This window comes from Bremia lactucae, linkage group LG12, assembly GCF_004359215.1.
Source record: "Bremia lactucae strain SF5 linkage group LG12, whole genome shotgun sequence".
Lineage (NCBI taxonomy): Eukaryota > Oomycota > Peronosporomycetes > Peronosporales > Peronosporaceae > Bremia > Bremia lactucae.
In genome coordinates this window covers 2,690,443-2,711,596 of record NC_090621.1, presented here as the reverse complement: position 1 = coordinate 2,711,596, position 21,154 = coordinate 2,690,443, and the positions used below count along the sequence as shown (strand labels likewise).

The following is a 21,154-nucleotide window of genomic DNA, read 5'->3' as shown; positions in this document are numbered from 1 at the left end:
GCGTTCCGACTAAGGCATTAGACGCGGCCGGCGAATTAACGCGGCGCGTGCGCTTAGTGCGAGGTTGAGTGGGCGTCTTCGCAGACGACCCACCAACGTGGCCCCTTTTAGGTGGCATCTTGGGCGCCGTGTATGGAAACACGTGCGCTAGAGTGATCGAGTGAACTATCGGCGCGTAAAGCTGCTCGCAGTTCCTCTCTCCTCTTTGTCGAATTTAAAAATGTCAATTCAACCTTAAAGAGGGGGATGGTGGAACGGGCTAGAGTTGCCCTAATGTTACGCAGTCCCCGTTAACTACATTAAGTGTACTTAAGGGGATGGTCTATTACTAAATTATAGTAATTAGACCCAACATTCGGGTGTGGTGCACATTTGTGACCAACCCTTGTGGATATGATGCACATGGATGCATTCACATTAGGAGGGATGACGCCCAGCGTCATCCATGAGGACGGCTAGCGTCATCAGTTACGCGAGGTATCTATAAAGACACGCTCGCAATACATATTTAATGGTATCTGTAGAGATAACATTTTAATTGGTAAAAAAGGTATTTGTATTTATTTCTACTAAATATAAATCAGTCTAAAAATTACTACCTACTTGGTAAGTGCGCACGAGGAGACGGATTACCGCTCCCGTGACGACACTTTACCAGAGTTCTTAGTGTGTTGGGTGAGGTTGCTTGCGCGCCCACCACAACTTCCTCACTGCACGCAAGAGAAGCAGGTGTTAACCGCTTCCTCTCTGTGCTAGGGTGTGTGCTTAAGTTGAGCGTGGCCGCATTACGACGTGCCCGCCTACAGAAAGAGCTTCCAGAATTATTAAAAGCGCAAGGCGCCGCTTATGACATGCTCAAATCCTTATTTGGGCTCGAACACGTGGAATTTATTATCTTCCAGGGACCAGAGGTCCTGCACGCAAGGCTTGAAGCGTTCATGCGTACGATGCCCCCTGATAGGTCAGGTACAGGACCACTTATGAGATCTATGCCAACCCGGTACATCTCTGTACCTAAGTCCGAGCCGAGGGCTCACCTTCTATCTGTGAAAGTGAAGACATTTGAGAGAAAATAGGGAGAAAATATCCCTTTTTGGATAAGCAGATGATAATGTCCAGTGACTCCGCCTTGTTCTTAACAGAACGGCAAAAGGTGGTTATGGTCATTTCCAAACTCGGAGGAGAGCCATGGAGTGGGTTCTTTTGTGCAGCACGTCCATAAACGACGCTTTTCCCTCATGGGATTCGCTAAAACAGCAAATGATTAGCATGTTTGCACCGTCTGATCAGGCTTTTCGCATTCGAGTACGGCTCCTAGCGACTCGGTAGGGTAGAGAACCCTAGGAGGCTTTGTCCAGGAGTTGAGAACTCTCATTGCTTCTATACATCAAGACCCGGTGCAAGAAGCAATTGTAGTAACCATCTTAATGAAAGGTCTTAATGAGGGCGTTGCCCGGACGGAATTATTCCGATCTCATTCTGCTACTTTCGAAGAGGAAGCTGCCATAGCGCTACGCGCTGAGCTCGACCTTAAATCTGTTGGCGTTAGCACGCCTTCTTACCGAGCAAGCTCTTCGACCACATGGGTTCCGTCTAATAGAGTAATCCCATGATTTAAGCCTTGTTGAGAAAGAAATAGGGTCTCTTCAAGCTTTGAAACAGCCTAAGACCATCCGCAGATGAAGCACGAAACATTAACGTCCGGCGTACCCCCTACGAAAATCGCGTAAAGCTTTAAAGACCTCCAACTCCACCTATACCAGAGATCTGGTACGGTGGGAAATTTTTTTGATACCCAGTAGGTGCGGGGCACCCTACTGGGGAAGGCCTAGGCTCTGTTGAACCTATAGGAGGTGAGAATAAACATAATTAAGCCCCAATTAGCTTGGTGCTTAATGGCACGGTGCGAGAGTACAAGCCTGGCTTGCAAGTCGCTCAAGCGACTGTAAAGGGCATTGATAAGTCGTGGTCAACTTTAATTGACTCAGGAGCGTCAAGCAATTATGCTCGACGCCTTTCCCGTGAAAGAAGTCAACATTACGTTGAGGCGCTTAAACCGCAAAAAAGTGATACAATCACTTATCGCTTAGCGACTAGGACTCGTGTCACTGTTCGCAAAGTTCCATTGAACTTAGGTGTAACGTTTCTTGACCTTGACAGTATGGAACGCTGTCTCGTCCTTGATTTGGATTTGAGATATGATCGTATCCTTGGTATGGCCTGGTCAGAACACCATGAGCCATGGATCGATTGAAGGTCTAAGACCTGATGCGCCCCGCGAAATGTTCCTAGCAAAGTTTTGGAGAGACATGAACCCACTTTTGTTAGGCAACAAAAGCGCTATTGCGCGGATCATTGAATGAGTCTGTCAGTGTTTTAGACATTGGCATGTCTTAGTTAATACACTCTAGGGTTAAAAACATTAATTCTTAGCCCGACTCAGCAGAAATAAGAGGAACGGCACGTACTGCGTCGAGTGACACTCGTTGTAATAACGATTCACTGAATGATGAAAGCATTGTTGGCGTAAGGACGAATCATCAGTGTGCAAAAGAAATATCCCTGAGATACGTGGAGTGGCACGTCTAAGTCCACCAAGTGTGGTCGGCCAAGGTGGCACCATACTGAGTGATAATAGTGACACAATTGGCGGTTCGTCAGGTTATTTTGGGTCAAACCCTCCTAATGCACGTGAAGCGACAGGTAAACGTTTGCTGGATAAGGAAGTTGAGTTGCCTAACTCCTTGTCGGATGTCAAAATAGACACCATGTCTTGTATAGAAATAATACAGGCTGGAAAATCCAAAGACATGAGTGTCCCGACCTCTAAGAGGCGTATTGTCTTCACTCCAAGACAGGATAGACACGAAACGTATATACCCTCATAAGTGATACTAGTGAGCAACTACAACTCCAAGCGGCATGTTATGGGAGTGGCTGGTTATGCCACAAGGGCTTTCCAACGCCCCGGCAACATTTAATCGTCAAGTGACGCAACTTTTTCGCCCTCATCGAGGTTATGCACAGACTTATTTCGATGACATTTTTGTTCATAGTTGTGCGGAGCAGGGTCGGTCGGATATGGAAAACCATAAAGACCATTTTCGAGCAGTGCTCGAGTGCATGCGCACATATAAATTGTATGTTACTGCATCTAAATGTTTTTTTGGCGCAGACGAGATTCCTGTCTTGGGATGCTTCATTGGAAAGCGAGGCCTTAGAGCGAAACCCGCTAAGGTAAAAGCCATAGTAGATTGACCGGTTCCTGAAAACCAAAAGAATTTACGTAAGTGGTTGGGTCTCGCCAATTATTTACACAAATATAGCGAATATTACGCTGATATGGTTGGGCCATTATCTAATCTCCCTAAAAATTATACAGAATGGTGCTGGACTAGCACCGAAAATAATGCTTTTCGAGCAGTTAAGGATAGTCTTATCCATGCCCCGATCCTGGCACTGCCACACCCAAATTGGCCTTTCATTGTCTTCTGTGACGCATCAGATTTTGATATTGGCAGTGTTCTGTTACAAACAGATGTTGATGGGCACGAATGTGTTATTGAGTTCGAGTCTAGACATTTTAAAGCTGCGGAAAAGAATTACCCAGTTAATGAGAAAGTGTTTCTTGCTATGAAGCATACTCTCGTCATATTCATAGTACATCTGCTCGGCTCTAAGCCATTTGATATATATACAGATCACGCGTCATAACGCACGGTGACTAAGTCACCCCATCTTTCACAGAGAATGGCCCGATGGCTATCCTTTTTCGCGGTATACGACTTCGAGGTGAAGTATAAGCCCGGCAAGCAGAACGCTTTGGCCGATGCGTTATCACGCAGGCCGGATTATAAGCTAACTCATTTAACGAATATTTTGTCGCCTATTCCTGAATTAATCCGGTCGGCTTGCAACAACGATAAACAGTGTGTAGCTCTACTACGAGCTTTAAAGAACTCGGATTCAGATATTAAATTGCCGGCACGTTTGCGTGCAAGGTAAAATCGATTTTCTATCGATTAAGACCTCTTGCTTTGTTGCACAGACATCGCGGATTCTCCGCGTGTCGTTGTTCCTCATGGTGAGGATTTGAAGTACCGAAACCTCTATGAGGCACACGACAGGTCATCTCGACAGAGAAAACACCTGCGGCTCTATAAGCCAGAGTTATTGGTGGCCCAAACTTTATAAATGGGTCAGCACATATGTCCGCACATGCGAAACTTGCCAACGAGTTAAACCCTCGGCGCATTCTGCTGCGCCGCTGGCGAGCCTTTACCGTTCACATAGGTTGCTGGGAGTCCATTAGTATTAAAAAAATTTCAGCTACCGAATGATCTAGCCGGTAACTCCGGCATAGTGGTCTTTGGTGACCGATTGAGCAAAATGGCTCACATAGCGGCCGTGCCGGATTCCATTCATGGTGCAGGTACAGCTAAGCTGTTTATTGATTGCGTGTTTCGACACCATAGTTTGCGAGTGGCAGTTGTCTCTGATCGGGATCCCCGTTTCACGGGAAAATTCTGGAATTTAATTTACCGGGTGCTTGGCACCAAATTGGATATGTCCACTGCGGACCACCCGCAAACCGATGGTCAAACGGAACGTGTCAATCGCGTCATTAAAGACATTTTACGCAGCATCTGTGCTCAGACACCAAAGCACTGGAGCTCGATGCTCTCAGTGGTGGAGTTTGCGTTAAAGAACGCTGGACATGCCTCTACAGGCTATACTCCATTCAATGTCAACGGTCTCACTCACCCACGCGTTCCATTAACGATACCACTGCGTGGTACAGGGCTTATGGGGGGAGAATTAGCCGATAAACTTGCTGATATCAGCCCTGTTATCGTTCGGAATCAAGTAAGCGACTTTCACGCGACGCGATTTAGTGTCTTAAGACATGTAAGGGATTCGATGGCTGATAGCCGAGACAAACAAAAAGAACAAGCAGATGCTAAAGGCAGAAGCTGTATTAATTCGTATATGGTCGGAGACCGAGTTTTACTAAACGCTAAAAATCTACCTACCAACTTAGTTCCCGCGGTCTTCAAGCCCAAATTGCGCCCGCGCTTTATTGGACCATTTACGGTTGTGTCCAAGAAGGGCGTAGCTTACACGCAAAACCTTCCTAGCAAGCTGCGTTCATCAGTGTTTTACGCGGGCTTGCTTAAGCCATATCGGGACCCTTCTCACGTTGACTTGAAGACGCTTGCGCCGAGACAGGCGGTCGTGCCACAGATTGCTGCATCCTCGCCAGGTTGTCCGGATGGCCCTCTAAACGAGGTTGCTGACGCTCCAGCATCGAAAGACGGCGTCAGAAGAGCTCTTAACCTGAGCAAGGACCTCACGAAGAAGTTGCACCTAGTGCCTTAAAGCATCAAACGCTTTCGTCGAGATTTTGGTATCCTCCTGCGCTGTTTGCTGCGCGGGGGAACCTTCAGTTTCATGTGGAGAAACTTTTAAAGCGACGTCGTCGTGAAAGTCAATACCAGTATCTGGTGAAGTGGCTAGGGTTCCCCTCTTCTGAAAACTCTTATGAGTTCGAGGTACCTCTTCGGCAAGATTGCCCGTACGCCGTTGACGTTTTTGAGCGCCAAACTCAGGGTCAACTCGCGTCAAACGACGCTTCCCACCACTAAACGTAGGATTAGGTGGATCTAAAGCCTCAGTGCGGCTTTGATCCTTAGTTGTACTGTCAGCCGAAGCACTTTATATCGGCTAGACCTTTCTTCGTTTTGTGGCATAAATGCCGAACGTAAGTGGCCTTTGGCATTAAGCTTAGCGAAATCGAAGCGAAGCATCCGTTTCTAGCGAACATCACATCTATCCTTAGACTCTCTGATATTACAAATATTACGAAGTTGGCGGGCCCGGAGGACCCAGTCTTCGAATGAGGATTCGCTTTCAATTTTTGTTTTGTTTAGAAAAAAATGATCGGAATTTCCCTCATGGAGGTCACGAAGCCCCACAAGCTTGATCACGTAAATGCGTCAGATACTGGCTTCGCATCATTACCTTTGGCGTAAGGTATCGCTCATTAAAAGCGTCGCGGGCAGCGATCTCCTCCAGAGTCCTTGCCGAGTCACCGGAGATCCATGTGCCAAGATGTAACCCGCCATCTCTTTGAGACGATCGTCCGCTTTAAGCGGAGTGAATCTATCTTCACTATGAGCTTCAGCTTCAGCTTTCGCTATCTTGGCAGCCCGACGACGAGCTCTTTCTTCTATGAGGATAATCTACTCTTGCTCTTCATCGAGCAGATTCGTAATGATAATGGACTGAGGGTCCTGTGTCCTGCTCAATGCAATTAAGACATCACCGACACCACGTTCTGGGAACGGATTCGGGGCCCGCCGACGTTCATCCGGAGGAGAAGGCGTGAGATAGCGACGCTCTTCTCCTCCTCCTCTGATGGAGAGTGAATTTCAAAAAACACCATTCGCTCATCGTTGAGGATGGTGCTATAAGTCTGTGACTCACGCTTGATTGCCATGAGACAAAGTAAAAAAAAAACACACAGCCAAAAGGTTAGCTGTTTAGGTTCCAACCTCGAAGGGGAATAATTTACCCGAATGTTGTCACTAGGTGTCAACCGCCTGATGGGGGAGGGTGTAATGGGGCACATATCAATTGGAGAACCGTTGTTGTTGTACATTTGCTTTATGGGTAAAATACTCTTTTATCAAATTTTAAAATAGTTAGTTACTTAAATCCCATTTATTATGGGTAACAAATGTGGTCGCCGCCTCTGGCGGCCAAAATCTATTTTAAATTAGTTAGGGTGAGGTTTTTAGATTAAAATTATTAAATTAAGGGCAGTTCCCCTTTTGATCATAACGCGTTAAGTGCCTTTCTAAGGCTTGCACATTGATTTGTAAGAGAAAGAAGCCTTTCTAAGATATATCCTCATGGCCACTTAATTCTACGAACCCCTGTATCCCTTGAATTAGGATTCTTTAACCTTTAATAGCTTGTACGACTCCTTGAGTTGTTAAACCCATTTATTCAATAGAACAAACTGACTCTCTGAGTCTGAAAGTCTTCCTTTGACTTTAGGAGCGAGGTAGCTTCGCTACACAATTCGTCATCTAAGTATTATTTGATGCGACACCTGGTGAATACATCTCTAATAATTTAGGCAATTGCAACAACATTATATGGTAATTCGAAGAAGTCTTAATAGTTAATCCGTTGCTTGCCGTGCGTACAGCGTTTATTTTTAAGCAGCGCATGAAATTAAAACTCAATATGTATCGCCACTTGGTCAGAAAAAAGGTCGGTTGTTGGCTCAAAAATGTGCGATTAATGCTTTATATATGGAATTTTGACGAATAGGGGATTTCTGATAAATCAAGACTGTAACAGGGCATTGCCGACTTGTACTGCTTCACTGCGAGTGTGCCTCTCGTCACTTCACCTACACTAGTACGTGCAGATGAAGACTCATTTAAGAAATAGGCTTTAAAGAGGGTTAAAAGAAAACTGTATTTAATATAATAAGTTCCTCTGTTTCTATCGATTTTAATACTAACTTTATTATTTACCAATACAAATCATATAATAAAGTCTTATCTGTCTCTCTCTTTACGCGCGTCCAGTGCTGATTAGACCGCGGAGCAATGAAAAAGTTTTACGAATATTACTATCGAGAGTAATAATACTCAAATATTATCTACCTTTTAGATAATATATTAATTAACAATCTTTGAGTGTTAATCTCATTTACCAATACACCCGTTAAATCACCTGTCCCTTAAACGACCATCACTCTGACTGCTATAAAATAGAATGGTCACTATAAGACCACGTAATTGAAAACGATGCTGATTGGTCAGAACCACCATTTCCAATTCTATCGCATGGCTAACAAGTCCATGTGGTCAACAAATAGTGCGGATCCTTCGGCTGTGGTTCATGCAGCCGCGGGCGACGCATTGTTGTCTCTCGGGAGACATTTCGACGACTGTAGTGTCACCTTCTCCCACAACATTAAATGTTGCGGGTGCACGTGGTGATTAGTAACATGAGTGTGACCCCTAATACGGTCGACTATGAGTGCGAGTCGGATGAGATGGCCGACTCGGGGAGAGCGGAACAGTCGTCTGAACGCCAATAACGGCTGACTATGAGCTTTCGAGTGAGGGAAATCAATCGAGTAGACGTGCTAATAGCGTTCGCTGTATGAGGGTATTTCCCCATCGCCAGCACCGTCTCCCGTGCCGTCATTCGCACTTGTTCCTTTGCGTAGTGATGACAATGGCGTAATCCAACGTGTCAAAAGTTCCTGTCGTACTCATGCTTCAGTACGTTCCACTTAGGGGAGTGCAGACAGTAAGATACCTCGTATGCCCCAGATTAGAAGCCGTCGCTTTTGCACGAACGGCTAGTCAGTAGCTTGTATGGAGAAACTACTACTCACAATGAATATTTCTTATTTATTGCGACAAATCTATATGGCCTTGATCCCAGTGCGAAGAACTTTCGCGCTGAGCATCAGCGAGATTTTATCTCGCGGGAAGATTTTATGTCGATGCCTTTTTAGGCATCAATAGTATAGTGGCAACAACAAGCGAGAAAAAATCTCGCTGATACACGCGAAGCCTAGCTTTAGAGAATTAACGCGATTCGCGTTAAGTTTGAAAAACGTCCGTGTTGAGTCGACAACACGAAACGAGTGAAAGGGGGTGTTTACTCCCTTTCTTTGCCTTGGGGAAGGATCCGCATCTCTTTCGAGATGCGCGATGCGACTGACGTTTTGCAGTGAATTTACAAGCGCCAGGGGCGCGCGCCCTTCGATAAAAATTCTGATCCATCAGATGGGTTTCGTCATACTTACGGACAAGGCCCTCAACGTCAAGAACCTGCTGGGAACGGGGCTGTCAGCTGTCATGCGAAGGGGGATATCTGCGCCAGCGAACAAGAAAATTCGTTCTCTGCCCCTTCACATCACGGTAGATAACGATTCGTTCAACAAGAAAACGTTGATCACCGTGGGAGTCCACCAATGTTTGTGGTGGAGGAGGAAAATTAAATTCGAATTATGTATCAAATCGAGAGTCGAAGATCGACAAAACCGACCACTATTTCCATGTATTGTAGGAGGATCTTGATCACAAGTGCGGTAAGCTTTACTTGATGGAACAGACGGTGCAGACTCACAGTAACGAACGTTTGGAAGACCGTTCCAAAGCGCGTACTCAATATTAGATTGCGAACGGAAGTATCACTCTCTTCGTTTCAAGCTGTTGTCAGCTCATCGCGATTTCGAGGAACTCCAGGATCGGCATGAGAGTCTTCAGACTCAACATGAGAGTCTGGTCCGTGATCACAAGAATGTTTTGGGGATTCTTAAAAGGGTTGTCAGATCCGTTCGGGGAAGAAATCGCGTACTGATGGTACGGGCAGAGTCGATAAACGTAAACGTAGAATGCGTTTGCATCCAACAAGGCAATTGTATTGTGTATGCATTGCCTCTGCGATGCAGTACGCGAAATGCCCCAAAGAACGTGGGTATTAACTTACAACTACTCACATTGGTGACTGCATGCTTAGGTTAATTTACCTTAGACAGCAGTACTAGATCTTTAAATTAATTTGCCTGCGTTCCGTTTTTACCAGTCCTCTGCGTTTGCAATGTAGTCCTGTACGAAACGGACATCTAATTCTAGAGCCATCAATTATTCCTCTGCTGACTCATTTGATTTGTTTTTAAGGGTGCTCTTTGTGCGCACTGCCATTAGATCTTTTTCTTCATCAGCGAGGGATTCCTTGCTGGTATAATTTTTTTGGAAGCAACAGCGTCATCACTGTTGCTGAGTTTCTCTCTTTCGATGTCGATTGCTTTGACATCGATATCATTCGCGTCGTTGGTAATTTAGACGCGTGATGAGCATGAGTCAGAGCTGTTTTTTACTCGTGCGAGTCCATCCCCCACCCCTTGAACTAGAGGATCCCTGGTATGCGTTGTAGACGTGTGCACCGAATAGTTGATTGCGAAATTGACCCTCGGCAAAACTCGCCTTAATTCGGATACGATTCGACGTAACCTTGAAGTATCTCTTCGAGGACATGATTGACGCATCCGTCTGACCATCTGTCTTAGGATGATCAGAAGTTGGCATAGTGAGCCGTGTTCCGAAATATCGGAACAAGGATTGCCAAAACTCCGCCGAAAACCGTGGATCTATATTCGAGGCCAGGTCACGTATTAAACCATGGCGTTTGAATACCGTGTCGATAAAGACTAGGGCATAGCCTAGAGCCGTGATTGACTGTGGTACTGCAACAAGATGTACCATATATCTGAATTTGTCTACAAAAACAAGGATTCCATTGTTTTTAAGTTCGTCTTCGAGAAGTCCGAAGACGAAGTCCGTAGATATGGACTGCCAACATTTTGCTGGAAGTGGAAGACGCTCATGAGTGTAGTGCCCCACGCTCAGTACCAAGAGGTACTGAACGTAATTATGGATCGATGCCATAAAGGGCAACGGTCGCGGGTCCGACAAAAATGGTCAGGGTTAGTTGGGGTGCAACGCCCAACTGATCCACCAACCTCAAGCGAATTTGCAAATCTCTTGACTAAAGTTGCTCTAGACATACAATCAATCTGTGTCTTTGAGGTATCCCTCATCACCTTGAAGTTAAAAGCGACAGATTATTTGTCACTTAGTGCCCTAGTGGACTTTGGAGCGTCGAATAACTTTATTCGTCGCCAGTCACTAGAGGGTCGAAGGCTCAAACGTGTTGAGCGCGACATCCCTCCAACGAGAATGACGGTGGTCTAGCGACAGGTGCATCGATAAAAGAAATGAAACGCGAAGTAAGTGAGATTTTACTACGCGTTGAAAGATTTATTGTGGGATGATGATTTCATCGTACTGAATTCGGACGACAAGTTTGATATCATCCTAGGTTTCCCTTGGCTCAGAAAATATGAGCCATGAACCAGCTGGCAGCATCGATCCGTAAAGATGCCTGCCACTTTTTCATCAGATGGCCATCTGATGAACGTCTTGGAGCGTCCACAAGCGTGTGGATGTACTATGAGTGAGTGCGATGGCCTCACTTGTGGGGGTACGGTGGTTAGTATGACTGCACACGATTACAGTGGGATTACTAATCGCGCTGTGGAGTCAGCTGCCGGCGGCTGTGGGAATGCACAGGCAGCGCCGAAGGTCCACCGGTTGGGGAGGTGCACGGAGCTAATGGCTTAGCTTCAGCCGTTGACACACCTCGCAAGCATGAATGTATTTGCGCACGAACTGATACTGGCGGAGCCAACAAAAGTAGTTACTTACTCTGAGATAACTTATCTCACGTCCACGATGCCCACTTGTTGGTGCATCGTGACGCTCATACATGATGCGGAAATCATTATGAGTTGGGACGACGACACGTATAGTGTTGCTGGAAATGGCAATGTACTGTCGCGTGTTGTGAATCGATCTGATAACGGCCGATATAAAGCCGGTAAAAATCCTCAAAATATACAAATTATCTGGATTCATTAGATGATTCATTAAACGGAGAAGGTCCTTATCTTGTGCGTAGCCTTTCTTTATGTCATCAAACATAGTTGATGAACGGAAGACTCGTAGTGTGTATTGCAACAGTGAAATTGATTTCACTGTTGAAGCGCACACCCGACTCGAAATCGGGTCGGCGTGATAACGCATCAGCGACGACATTAGGTCATCCTGGTTTATATTCGACGGAGAAGTTATACTCCGCGAAGAAGGATAGCCACCTCGCCATTCTTTGCGAGAGGTGTGGGCTATTGACGGCCGTGCGTAATGACGCATGGTCCGTGTATACGATGAACGGTCTATCTCCTAGGAGGTAGACCCTAAATTTAGCCAATGAAGATTTCATGGCAAGGAGTTCCTTGTCATGCATTGGGTAATTGCGTTCAGCTGATTGCAGCTGACGCGATTGGTAACAGACGATGCGCTCAGCGCCGTCTGTATCTTATTGCATTAACGCACAGCCGATTGTGAAATTGCTGGCTTCACAGACCACATGAAATGGTCTGTCTTGATCTGCAATCGCCAACATGGGCGATTGCATCAAGCTTTGCTTGGTATCTATACAGGAACGCTGAGAATCAGTGTTTCGAGAGAGAAGAACTATTATCTCGGTTTAATTGCATGAGTACTTATGCAAGTACGCCGCTAGCCCAAGGAATTGTCAAAGTCCCTTGACATCGACTGGAACTGGCTAGTCGGTAATTGCCTTGATCTTTTCGGGATCAGGGCGCACGCCCTGTTTTCCGACGATGCACTTAAGGTGTTGTATTTCTCTAGCAGCGAATATACACTTCTTGGGATTTGCGTACAAATTATGCTTTTGCATAAGTGTGAGAACCTGACGAGCGTGAGTTTTATAACTTTCACGTCCGACTTTCCGTTCATGGCCCGGTTATGGACGAACACATCGTCAAAATAACTCGGCGTGAATTCTCGCAACGGTCGCAACAGATTTGTTACACATCTGTTGAATGTTGCAGGGGCGTTACTAAGCCCCTGTGACGATATTAGTCATTCCCAGAGAGTCCCACTAGGAGTGCTCACTGCTGTGTACGGGATGTCCCGTTCACGCATAAGGATCTGATAAAATCCATCAATCAGATCCATATACAAAAAGATGGTACTTTTGGACATACCATCTGTGATTTCGTCCTTTCTCGTTTATATTACATTTCCTAAGAGTCGTATGTGCTGGGCATAACCGTGAACATCACGCTTGGCTTGCTTCAATTTGAAAAGCTCTCATCTAACTCTGATCTTAGCCCTAGGCAGTTCAAACGTCTGCTTGAGCCGGGCTTTTAAAAGCCTCTAGCGAACCAAAGACATATGGGTTGCGCAACTTAAGCTCTAATGCCCAAGTTTTGGCACGACCTGCCAATTTTGACTGAGCAAATGCGACTTGCATTTGTTTGTCGACGATGTGGCGAGCCGTTATGGCATCGTCCAACTCGACAAACCATCTTAAGAGGGAGTCTTCTTCGACTCCCCTCTACTAAGAGATGTCTATCTATAAGGTTTCGGGATGACGCGTGTACGTCATCCCAGGTACAGGGGATTGTCTGTACCTGTTGTAACCTCAACAGTTCTGCCTGTTGAGAGCCATTAAGCAAGGCTACTTACTCCTAGGCGTCGTCAAGTTCATGTTGTATGAACTTTGCGATTACTGAACGGAGGACATCTCTGTCCAAACCGGACAGCATGGCCTGGATGGCATCGTACACTACGGTCGAACTCATTTGTTCGATCACACTCCTTTCTATGTCACTTAAAAAAGAGTAGCTCTCATGCGAAATGTGATGGGTATCTCCATTATCATCTGACATGTCCATGTTAGATGATTGGAACTGTGGTCCTTGGGCGGACTACAAATTGCTACCAGGTTAAGCGGGGCACTGCCGACTTGTACTGCTTTAGTACAAGTCCACTTCGCACTGCTTCAGTGCGAGTGGTGCCTCACGTAACTTCACGTACTCTAGTACGTGCACTGGAAGACTCTCGTTAGAACACTTGCTTTAAAGAGGAATATAAACGAATTGTATTTGATATAATTAGGCTCTTCTGTTTCTAACTATTTGTACTAGCTTAACTTTCTTCCAATACAAAACAAGTAATTAAGTCTTATCTGTCTCTTTCTTTGCGCGTGTCCAGTGCTGACTGGACCGCGGAGCAAGTTTATATAAAGACTCATATCTACCGATGAATAAGCTTTTCGAATGTTACTGAATAAAGTAATATTCCCAAAACATTACCTACCGTCTGGATAATATATTAAATTACAACCTTTAAGTGTTAAATTTAATGTAACGATACACCCCGCTATATTACCTTGAATTGCACTTCCCCGAAACACCGCATCGTTCCGCTCACTTTAAAATGAGTCAGGCACTTGGTGCACATAAAAAACCATATCCGCTTCCAATTCTTGACCTCAATCTAAAAATCCGAATCATCTTCAATACGCATAAACAGTCGATGATCGGATGACGCTAGGCGTTATCCCTTCCAATGTCAATGCACCTATGTGGTCTACTTACTTCACTTAAGTACGTTACAATTTTAAATCGCTTCTTCATTTTGCATCGTTTAATAATGGGTCCAAATTCCTTTATGTCACCTATAAAACAATTACCGAGCATAAGTCCACATGAGTAATTTGTCGCTTAAGCAGCTCTATCCTTGTAAGAGGGGCAGCTTAATTAAATTCCGTCCCGAACTTAACGGGCGTGCTACATAACGACACTTAGCTCGTTAAACTGGATGTACTTAAGGATCAAAACATTCCAGCAAATGTCCTTCCATTCCTAAAAATGGAAGTGAACAGATTGCATTTCAAGCTACAATGACTTGTCAAAAAGCAATAAACAAAAGAGAAATCCAATTAAATAGAAAAAAAAAACACATTAATGGCAAGCATCGACACGCTACACATCAAGCGGTTGCTTGCGTCCAGCAGCCGTGGCCTCGTCAATCACAAGCATCTTTTGGACACTCGAGGGAATGTCGCCTCCAAAAAGGCGTTTAAACACCCCCACTTGGTCCCAACTGTGGTGTTGCTCCACAATGTGCAAGTCTTGAAACACCACGTACGCCGTGACCGTAAACGTCAAATCGGCCGACTGGATCGCTAGCAACGCAATGCGCATTGTCGCAGGACAATCCTCGGAAGCGCAGACACGCGCCAAGAGGTCTGTCGAGGCAATTTCGCCCTGAATGCGCCATTTCGTAAGAATCATTGCTCCGTCCGGCAAATGGGGCCGTAGCTCGACAATATCAATGACAATACTCGAAAAGACCGAGCGAATCAAGTTCCAGAGACTAATCGTCTGCAAGCGTCCTACGGCGTCCCACTCGCGCACGCCGACGCCAATGCGACAGTGTTCGTGCCACACGCGAGCCGCATCGCCAAGACTCAAGTACGGAGCGTTAAGACGCTCAACCATCTCTGTCACGACTTTCGTGCGTTCTGCTAAGAGCCGCGCGGCACTTGCGTCCGGACACGGCTCGTGTGGGTCTTTTGTATCTAATAATAATGCTTGTTTTAAATGTAAATTTTCACGCTCTAAGTTGCGCACATGTTGCTCTAATTCCGCAAATTTCGTATGTCGCCCGCTTGGAATTAAACCCGGTTGATCACGTGGGGGGTCCTTGGCCTTGATTGTCTCGACTTCCGTGTCTTTTCCGTCTGGCTTGTGCGAGATGGAATCTGCAAAACGATCGATACGCTCTTGATGCGACGACATACTCTGGAGAATGGGTATTTTCGTCTCCGGAACCACTTTACGACGTTTCTGCGAGTCGCCATTCGAATGCTGCGCGTCATCCATTTCACTCGGAAACGTGTCGAGCAATTCGTTTAACGCAATCTCCTCAAGCTCAGCAAGTGGTTGCTTTGGAACCGCTTCCATACTCGTCATCACGGAGCCCTCCACAGGTGAATCACCAGTTGCTGAGCCAGCGTGCGACGAAAACACGGGCGATACCATTTTTTTGAGCCTGGAAGACGTTTCCTACTGGCAGGGTATGTACCCTACACAAATTAATGTCGTAACACTCCAAATCGTCCGACTACTGTCATATTTAATACCCTATCTATTCCGATTGCATACCACGCGAAAGCTTCTTCGTCACCTCGGCGTCGAGTTCATGCGTCAATTCTTTGATCTGCACTTCATTCGTGCCAGCCAGTTGCAACGTCATTTCAACATCAAGTCGTTCGGTCATTGCAGTCTCCCATGCTTCAACAAGTCGACGCTCCGCTTCGTTGCACGCTTCCTGCTCCGTCACAAGCATCCCAATCTCCATTTCCACCCTCTCTCGCTCTTCGTTCAACACCATCAATTGCTGGTCCACACGCTCTTTCTGAGCTTCCAAATCATTCAAAAGCTCGCGTTTCATCCCTTCACATTCGTTCAAATGCTCCAGTGTGCTCTTCAATTCATCACGACAAGCCGCCTCCGTTTGAATCAGTACCAACCCTTGTTGCAACTTTGTGCTTCGTTGCTCCTGGTGGTCCTCGTTCCATCGCATTTGGTGCTCTTCACGCGACAACGGCTCAAGAATCGACACGTGGTAATCCAACGTTTTTTCATTCAACCATGAAAACGTATTATCCCATTCAAAGACAAGCGTCACGTTCTCGTGCGTTCCATGAAACACGCCCGACAAGCTATGCAAGCGCTCCTTGGCCACAACAAGTGTACTCAAACGCGTTGTCGTCCTCATGGCAGTCAATTGAAACGCCACATCCGCCGTATCTTCTTGAATTGAAAAATTCCAGACAACCCGTCGATCGAGACTCGCGTCACAAAAGACGGGCAATTCAAACCGTGCACCAGCTTTAATGACAACCCCACTACGTAGCACGAGAACTTCTTGATCCATCACGTCCGTTCTCGTGTCGTTCATTATTAAACGCAAGTCGTCGTGCGTCGATAACCATGCACGCCAAGTCGCTTGAAAGTCCGTGACGATTCGAAAAGCCTCGGAATGCGCTTCGAGTCGTTTCTGAAGCGTAGTACAAAGCGTTGTCACGTGTTGTTCGAACCGCGTGACGTTGTGGTGGCGCGTTTGAGCTTGCATGTCACGTGCTGTTGTTTCGTACAAGTAACGTCGTGTTGTGTGGAGAGTCTTGAACTCGAGCTCTTCCACGGCGTGCTCGAGTGTATTCTTTTCAAGACGTAGTGTTTCAATTTCGTCTTGCAACGCGAGATTCTGTACACGCAGTTTCTTCAATGCTTCGTCCTTGGCATGAAGCACGGGCAACAACGAAGTACTCGATTCGTTTTCAGGATTCGACGACCGCATGAGCTTTTCATTAATCTCGTGCGCTTCTTGCAATTCGTGTCGACAACCGTCCAGAGCGCGTGTAAGCAAAGCATTTTCCTTGGTTGCGTCTTGTACTTTTAATTGTAAGTCTTCGAAACGATGGGAAGAGCTTGGTTGCTCGTGGTTGTCGCGCTCAGCTTGTAGTGCTTCGTACGACATTGTTTTACAACGGACGTTATCCTTTGCTTGCGTGACTTCCACTTTCAATTGGTCGCACTGTTCTTTCAATGCAAACACTTGCTCTGCATTCGCGGCTTTTGTCATCGCAAATTGTTCCTGCAAAGCATTCAACTTCTCATGAGCGTCTTCGAGCTGCTGTTTCAACACGCTTTCCAAACATTTTTCATCCAGCACGTCATTCTCGAGTCTCGTATTCACGTCTTCTACCTTCGTGGCATTCCCTTTCAATTCATTCTCTTTGAACGTCATCTCTTTTTTTTCTTGAACTTCTTGCAATTGCTTCCATTGCATTGCGTTCTCAACTTTACTTGCTTCCAAAGCCTCGTGTGCTTGTATTAAATCTTCTTTCGCAGCTTCCAACGACGCAGAAACCATCGTTAAACGTGATGTCAACGCCGCGTTCTCGGCTTTCATCAACTCCTGTTGCGTCCACAGCTCTTGTAGTCGCAGCGTTCCTTCCTTCACCTTGGCATTCAAGCACTCTCTCTCGGACTCAAACCGTTCTTGTAGCTCCACTTGAACGCAAGCGTTGTCCAATTTCCATTGATCAAACTCGACCTGCATCATCTCCAACGTTCGCTGAGTTTCTTGGACACGAACGTCACTCGTTTTCATGCACATTCTTACGTGTTCACACTCTTCCTTGCTTCCACGGATTTCTTGCAATAACTCTTCCTTCTCCTTTTGCATTCGATTCAGTACTTCCACGCGTTTTTCCATTGACTTGAGCGCTGTATGCGACCGCTTGCGATACTTTTCAAACGCATGTCGTTCTTGTTCGAGTTGCTGTTCCAGTTGCAAGACGTTTTGTTGGTGTGTTTCTTGCTCGTTACGCTTTTCAAGACTTATGGAATCGTTCCACGCTTCGTTCTTTTGTTGTAATAGCACCACTTGCTCGTGTAACGATTCGTTTTTTTGCTCGAACTTTTGTAAAACCGCATTAGAAGCCTTCAATTGATTTTGAAGCCACTCATTTGCGTTCTCTAAACTTGTCAACGTTTCCCTTTCTCGCATCGTATTCAAACGTACCTCCTCCAGTTCTTCAAGCCAACGAACACTATTAACCATTGCAACAGCGACTATTTCACGATAATTCAAAGTCGTTTTCAACTTGTTTCGAACACGCGCTTCGTCCTCGCCATCGTTTGCAAACACACGCCAATCCATGGATTGAAAATCGTTCATTTGACTGTCTCTTTCGTGACACAACAAGCGCAAATCCGCTTCAGTCAAACTCCATTGAGTTCGAGTCGAATTGAATTCATTCAATATTATCCCAAGCTTTTCACAAATCGTAGCAACTTCTTGGCATTCCCAGACTGTCGTAGTCAATGTATCGACAACACCACCCTCGACGTCATCGTACGAACTTAATAACGCCATGACTTTCAAAACTTCTTCTTTCAACACGTTCATTTCATCCATTTTCCGTGTAATTGCTTCCAATGTCGTTTGATTCTGCTCAAGAGTTTTCGTACTACACAACGTCTCGAGCTCCTCCACTCGCATTAATAACCTTTCAATCTTCTCACCTTCTTTCTCCCGATTCAACTCGTGTGTGTCCACTACCACTGTTTCTATCTTCGTATCAATCAAAGCCATCGCTTCTTTTAGTGTGTCGTGTGCACAACCACCTTGTGTCGTAAGTCTCTCCATTTCTTCCTTTGCCTTGAGCTTCTCGTGATCCACTTCCGTAGCAGCTTTTATAATCACGTTTCGTATCGCTTGATCATTTTCATGCACTCTTTCCTCCACGACTTGACACTCTTGTCGTTCTCCACTTGCCACGTTTTCCTCTTTCAGCGTCACGTTTATTTCTTCAAACGCAAGCTTGCACGTCAAGTCTTGGACCCTTTGACGCGCTTCAAACGCATCTTTTCGAGCTTGAACTGCTTCCTTCTTGTACTCGTTGCATCGCTCAATAAATGCGCGTACGTCTTGAATGTCGTGGTACTCATCAACACTCTCCTTCACCACACGCTCGAGCTGTACAAGTTCACGGACTTTGGTCATTACTTCCATCCCTGGCGTCTCCCATTCGTTTATACGAGTCTCAAAGCACGCATGGGTACTCTCGAGTTCCATTTCAAGCTGCTCCCAGCGTCCAAGTAGCCTAAAAAGCGTCTGTTGTTGCTCCAGAAGCCGCGTGCGACCTTGGGAGACCGTCGACGCGGCTTGTTCGAGCGCGGTGCTCGCCATTTCGTTGCCTTTCGTCTTCATATCCTTCGACTTTTTCAGTAGCATGGCTTCGACGTGGCCAATTTGCGTTGCAAGCTCCTGCACGTCCGTGTCGTCAATCTCGTCGTCGCACTCCCCACGTCGACGCGCGAGTAAGTGCCGTTGTTCTACAAGAAGTGCCATGGCTTGCCGCAAATCCGAGGCTGAAGCGTCTAACGAACGCGCAGCATTGTCATTGCCATTGCGCTGGGCATCCTGGGCCTTTTGCTCCAGCTTTTCAGCCACGAGGTGCACGCGGGCGCAGATATCGGCGGCCATTTGGAAAAGCAACAATCTTTTCAAGACAATTGGAAATGCGCAATATGGTAATTTAAAGCAATGATGCAACAATTGGGCTACTTTTTAGGGTGTAAAGCTTATTGAATGCTTTTAATTCGTTTGTTTCTTTGTTGTAAAAGGAAGCATCGCACCAGCGTTCGGTTTGGTATCAATAAATAATGTATCGATAGCAGCATATCGATAGATACCGATCATAAGCTCGGACGATTTGTATTGTTTCTCGAGATGCAACGCGCCACTCGTTGGTCTCGAGTGCTTGTACTAGTTACTACGACTTTGAATGGCTTAAAGCTGTGTTCGCATGACCTTGTTGCATCAAGTTTTCGAGGCAGTGGAATCCTATGAATTCTTTTTGAGATAAAATATTTGCATCGCCGAAGCTTTTATGGTCCATTTGAACTTCTCTATAACATTATAAAAACCCTCGAATACAAATATGTTGTATTGATGATATCGGTGCAAGAAATGGTAGCACGAGACAAATTCTTTCAGCGCTACCCTCCTGCTTGAAGGACGCGATCTGTTTGCGTCACTTTAGTCCCCAGAAATCACTTTTAGTGTAAAACACCATACAGCGACCTTCAATTCTTGTGGATCATATCGTTTAAATGGCGGATTGGCCATGTCAAATATTGTTGCGCCGTTGTTAATGGCGAGTAACGGATTACTAATTTCGTCAGCTGGATAACACGATTAATTATGCCATAAGGTGCTTCCAATTAAACGAATTTCATCAATAATGCGCTCATTACTTTTTGTCGTCTGTTGTACCCAATCATGCGTGGCGGATGTCAATATCTGTCAGCAGCAGACAATTTCTGGGCTGGCAGCACAAGTTTAAATTCTAAAAATGTTGCGTTGGCATTAGAATCTATTAAAGAACACACGAGCTAGCATAGGGACAGGGCACTCGATAGATATGTACAGTGCTAAATGTCCGCTTGGACCATGCACCGTAGAATCGTCAACAAACTGCTTATACGCTTTACTGTTTACAACCGAGTAACGCAGTGCGACCTAATCGGCATTTCTAAATTTGTCCAATTGGTCTCCAATAATGGGCATGCATGTACAATGGAGCTTCCTCCCACGCCTTCAGCCGTCGCAACTGCATGCTTTCAAGTCTCCGCTCTCAAAAAAGCACTCACAACTCCGTCACCTCGCCATCCAAGTGGACATGAAATTGCCAGACGACGTGCGCAAACTCAAGCAGAAAATAATCGAGTCGCATCCATCGAAACTCATGCACTTTAGCCTCACCCAGATGCGTTACGTAGCTACCCCTCCCGTGCTCATTCCAGACGTATTTAACAATCACCACGCCGTTGTTGTATCCGGCAAGACCGTACCACTTACCATGCGCATGTGGAGAAACTGCAAGCGCAATATCCAACATCTTGAAATTATTAATGAGCGCGTCACGTACCGGTGAAGCAAAAAAAATGTAGTCGCGTTGACACTTGTCGATGTGTTCATGTGGCCACTACAGTGGGACGTAGGAGCAACATAATAACAACTGTATATATAATAAACGATCTATGAGCTTCTACGAGCACAATCAATAATGATGCGTAACACTGCTATAATTGGTGCTGAGG

General features: G+C 45.8%; 3 protein-coding genes across 3 annotated transcripts; 1 reads left to right on the top strand and 2 right to left on the bottom strand.

Annotated features, from left to right (window-relative positions):
* Positions 1-14,455: 14,455 nt before the first annotated feature.
* On the bottom strand, positions 14,456-15,517 carry CCR75_008995 (uncharacterized protein; the record flags this gene model as incomplete). The annotated part of the gene is made up of 1 exon (XM_067967042.1): positions 14,456-15,517. The coding sequence occupies one exon, from the start codon at positions 15,515-15,517 to the stop codon at positions 14,456-14,458; it is 1,062 nt and encodes a 353-aa protein (XP_067820770.1).
* A 106-nt stretch (positions 15,518-15,623) lies between these two features.
* CCR75_008994 (uncharacterized protein) lies at positions 15,624-19,535 on the bottom strand (the record flags this gene model as incomplete). Its single annotated transcript, XM_067967041.1, has 1 exon — positions 15,624-19,535. One exon carries the CDS (start codon positions 19,533-19,535, stop codon positions 15,624-15,626), a length of 3,912 nt encoding a protein of 1,303 aa, XP_067820771.1.
* A 1,078-nt stretch (positions 19,536-20,613) lies between these two features.
* Positions 20,614-20,988, top strand: CCR75_008993 (uncharacterized protein; the record flags this gene model as incomplete). Its single annotated transcript, XM_067967040.1, has 1 exon — positions 20,614-20,988. The coding sequence occupies one exon, from the start codon at positions 20,614-20,616 to the stop codon at positions 20,986-20,988; it is 375 nt and encodes a 124-aa protein (XP_067820768.1).
* Positions 20,989-21,154: the final 166 nt, after the last annotated feature.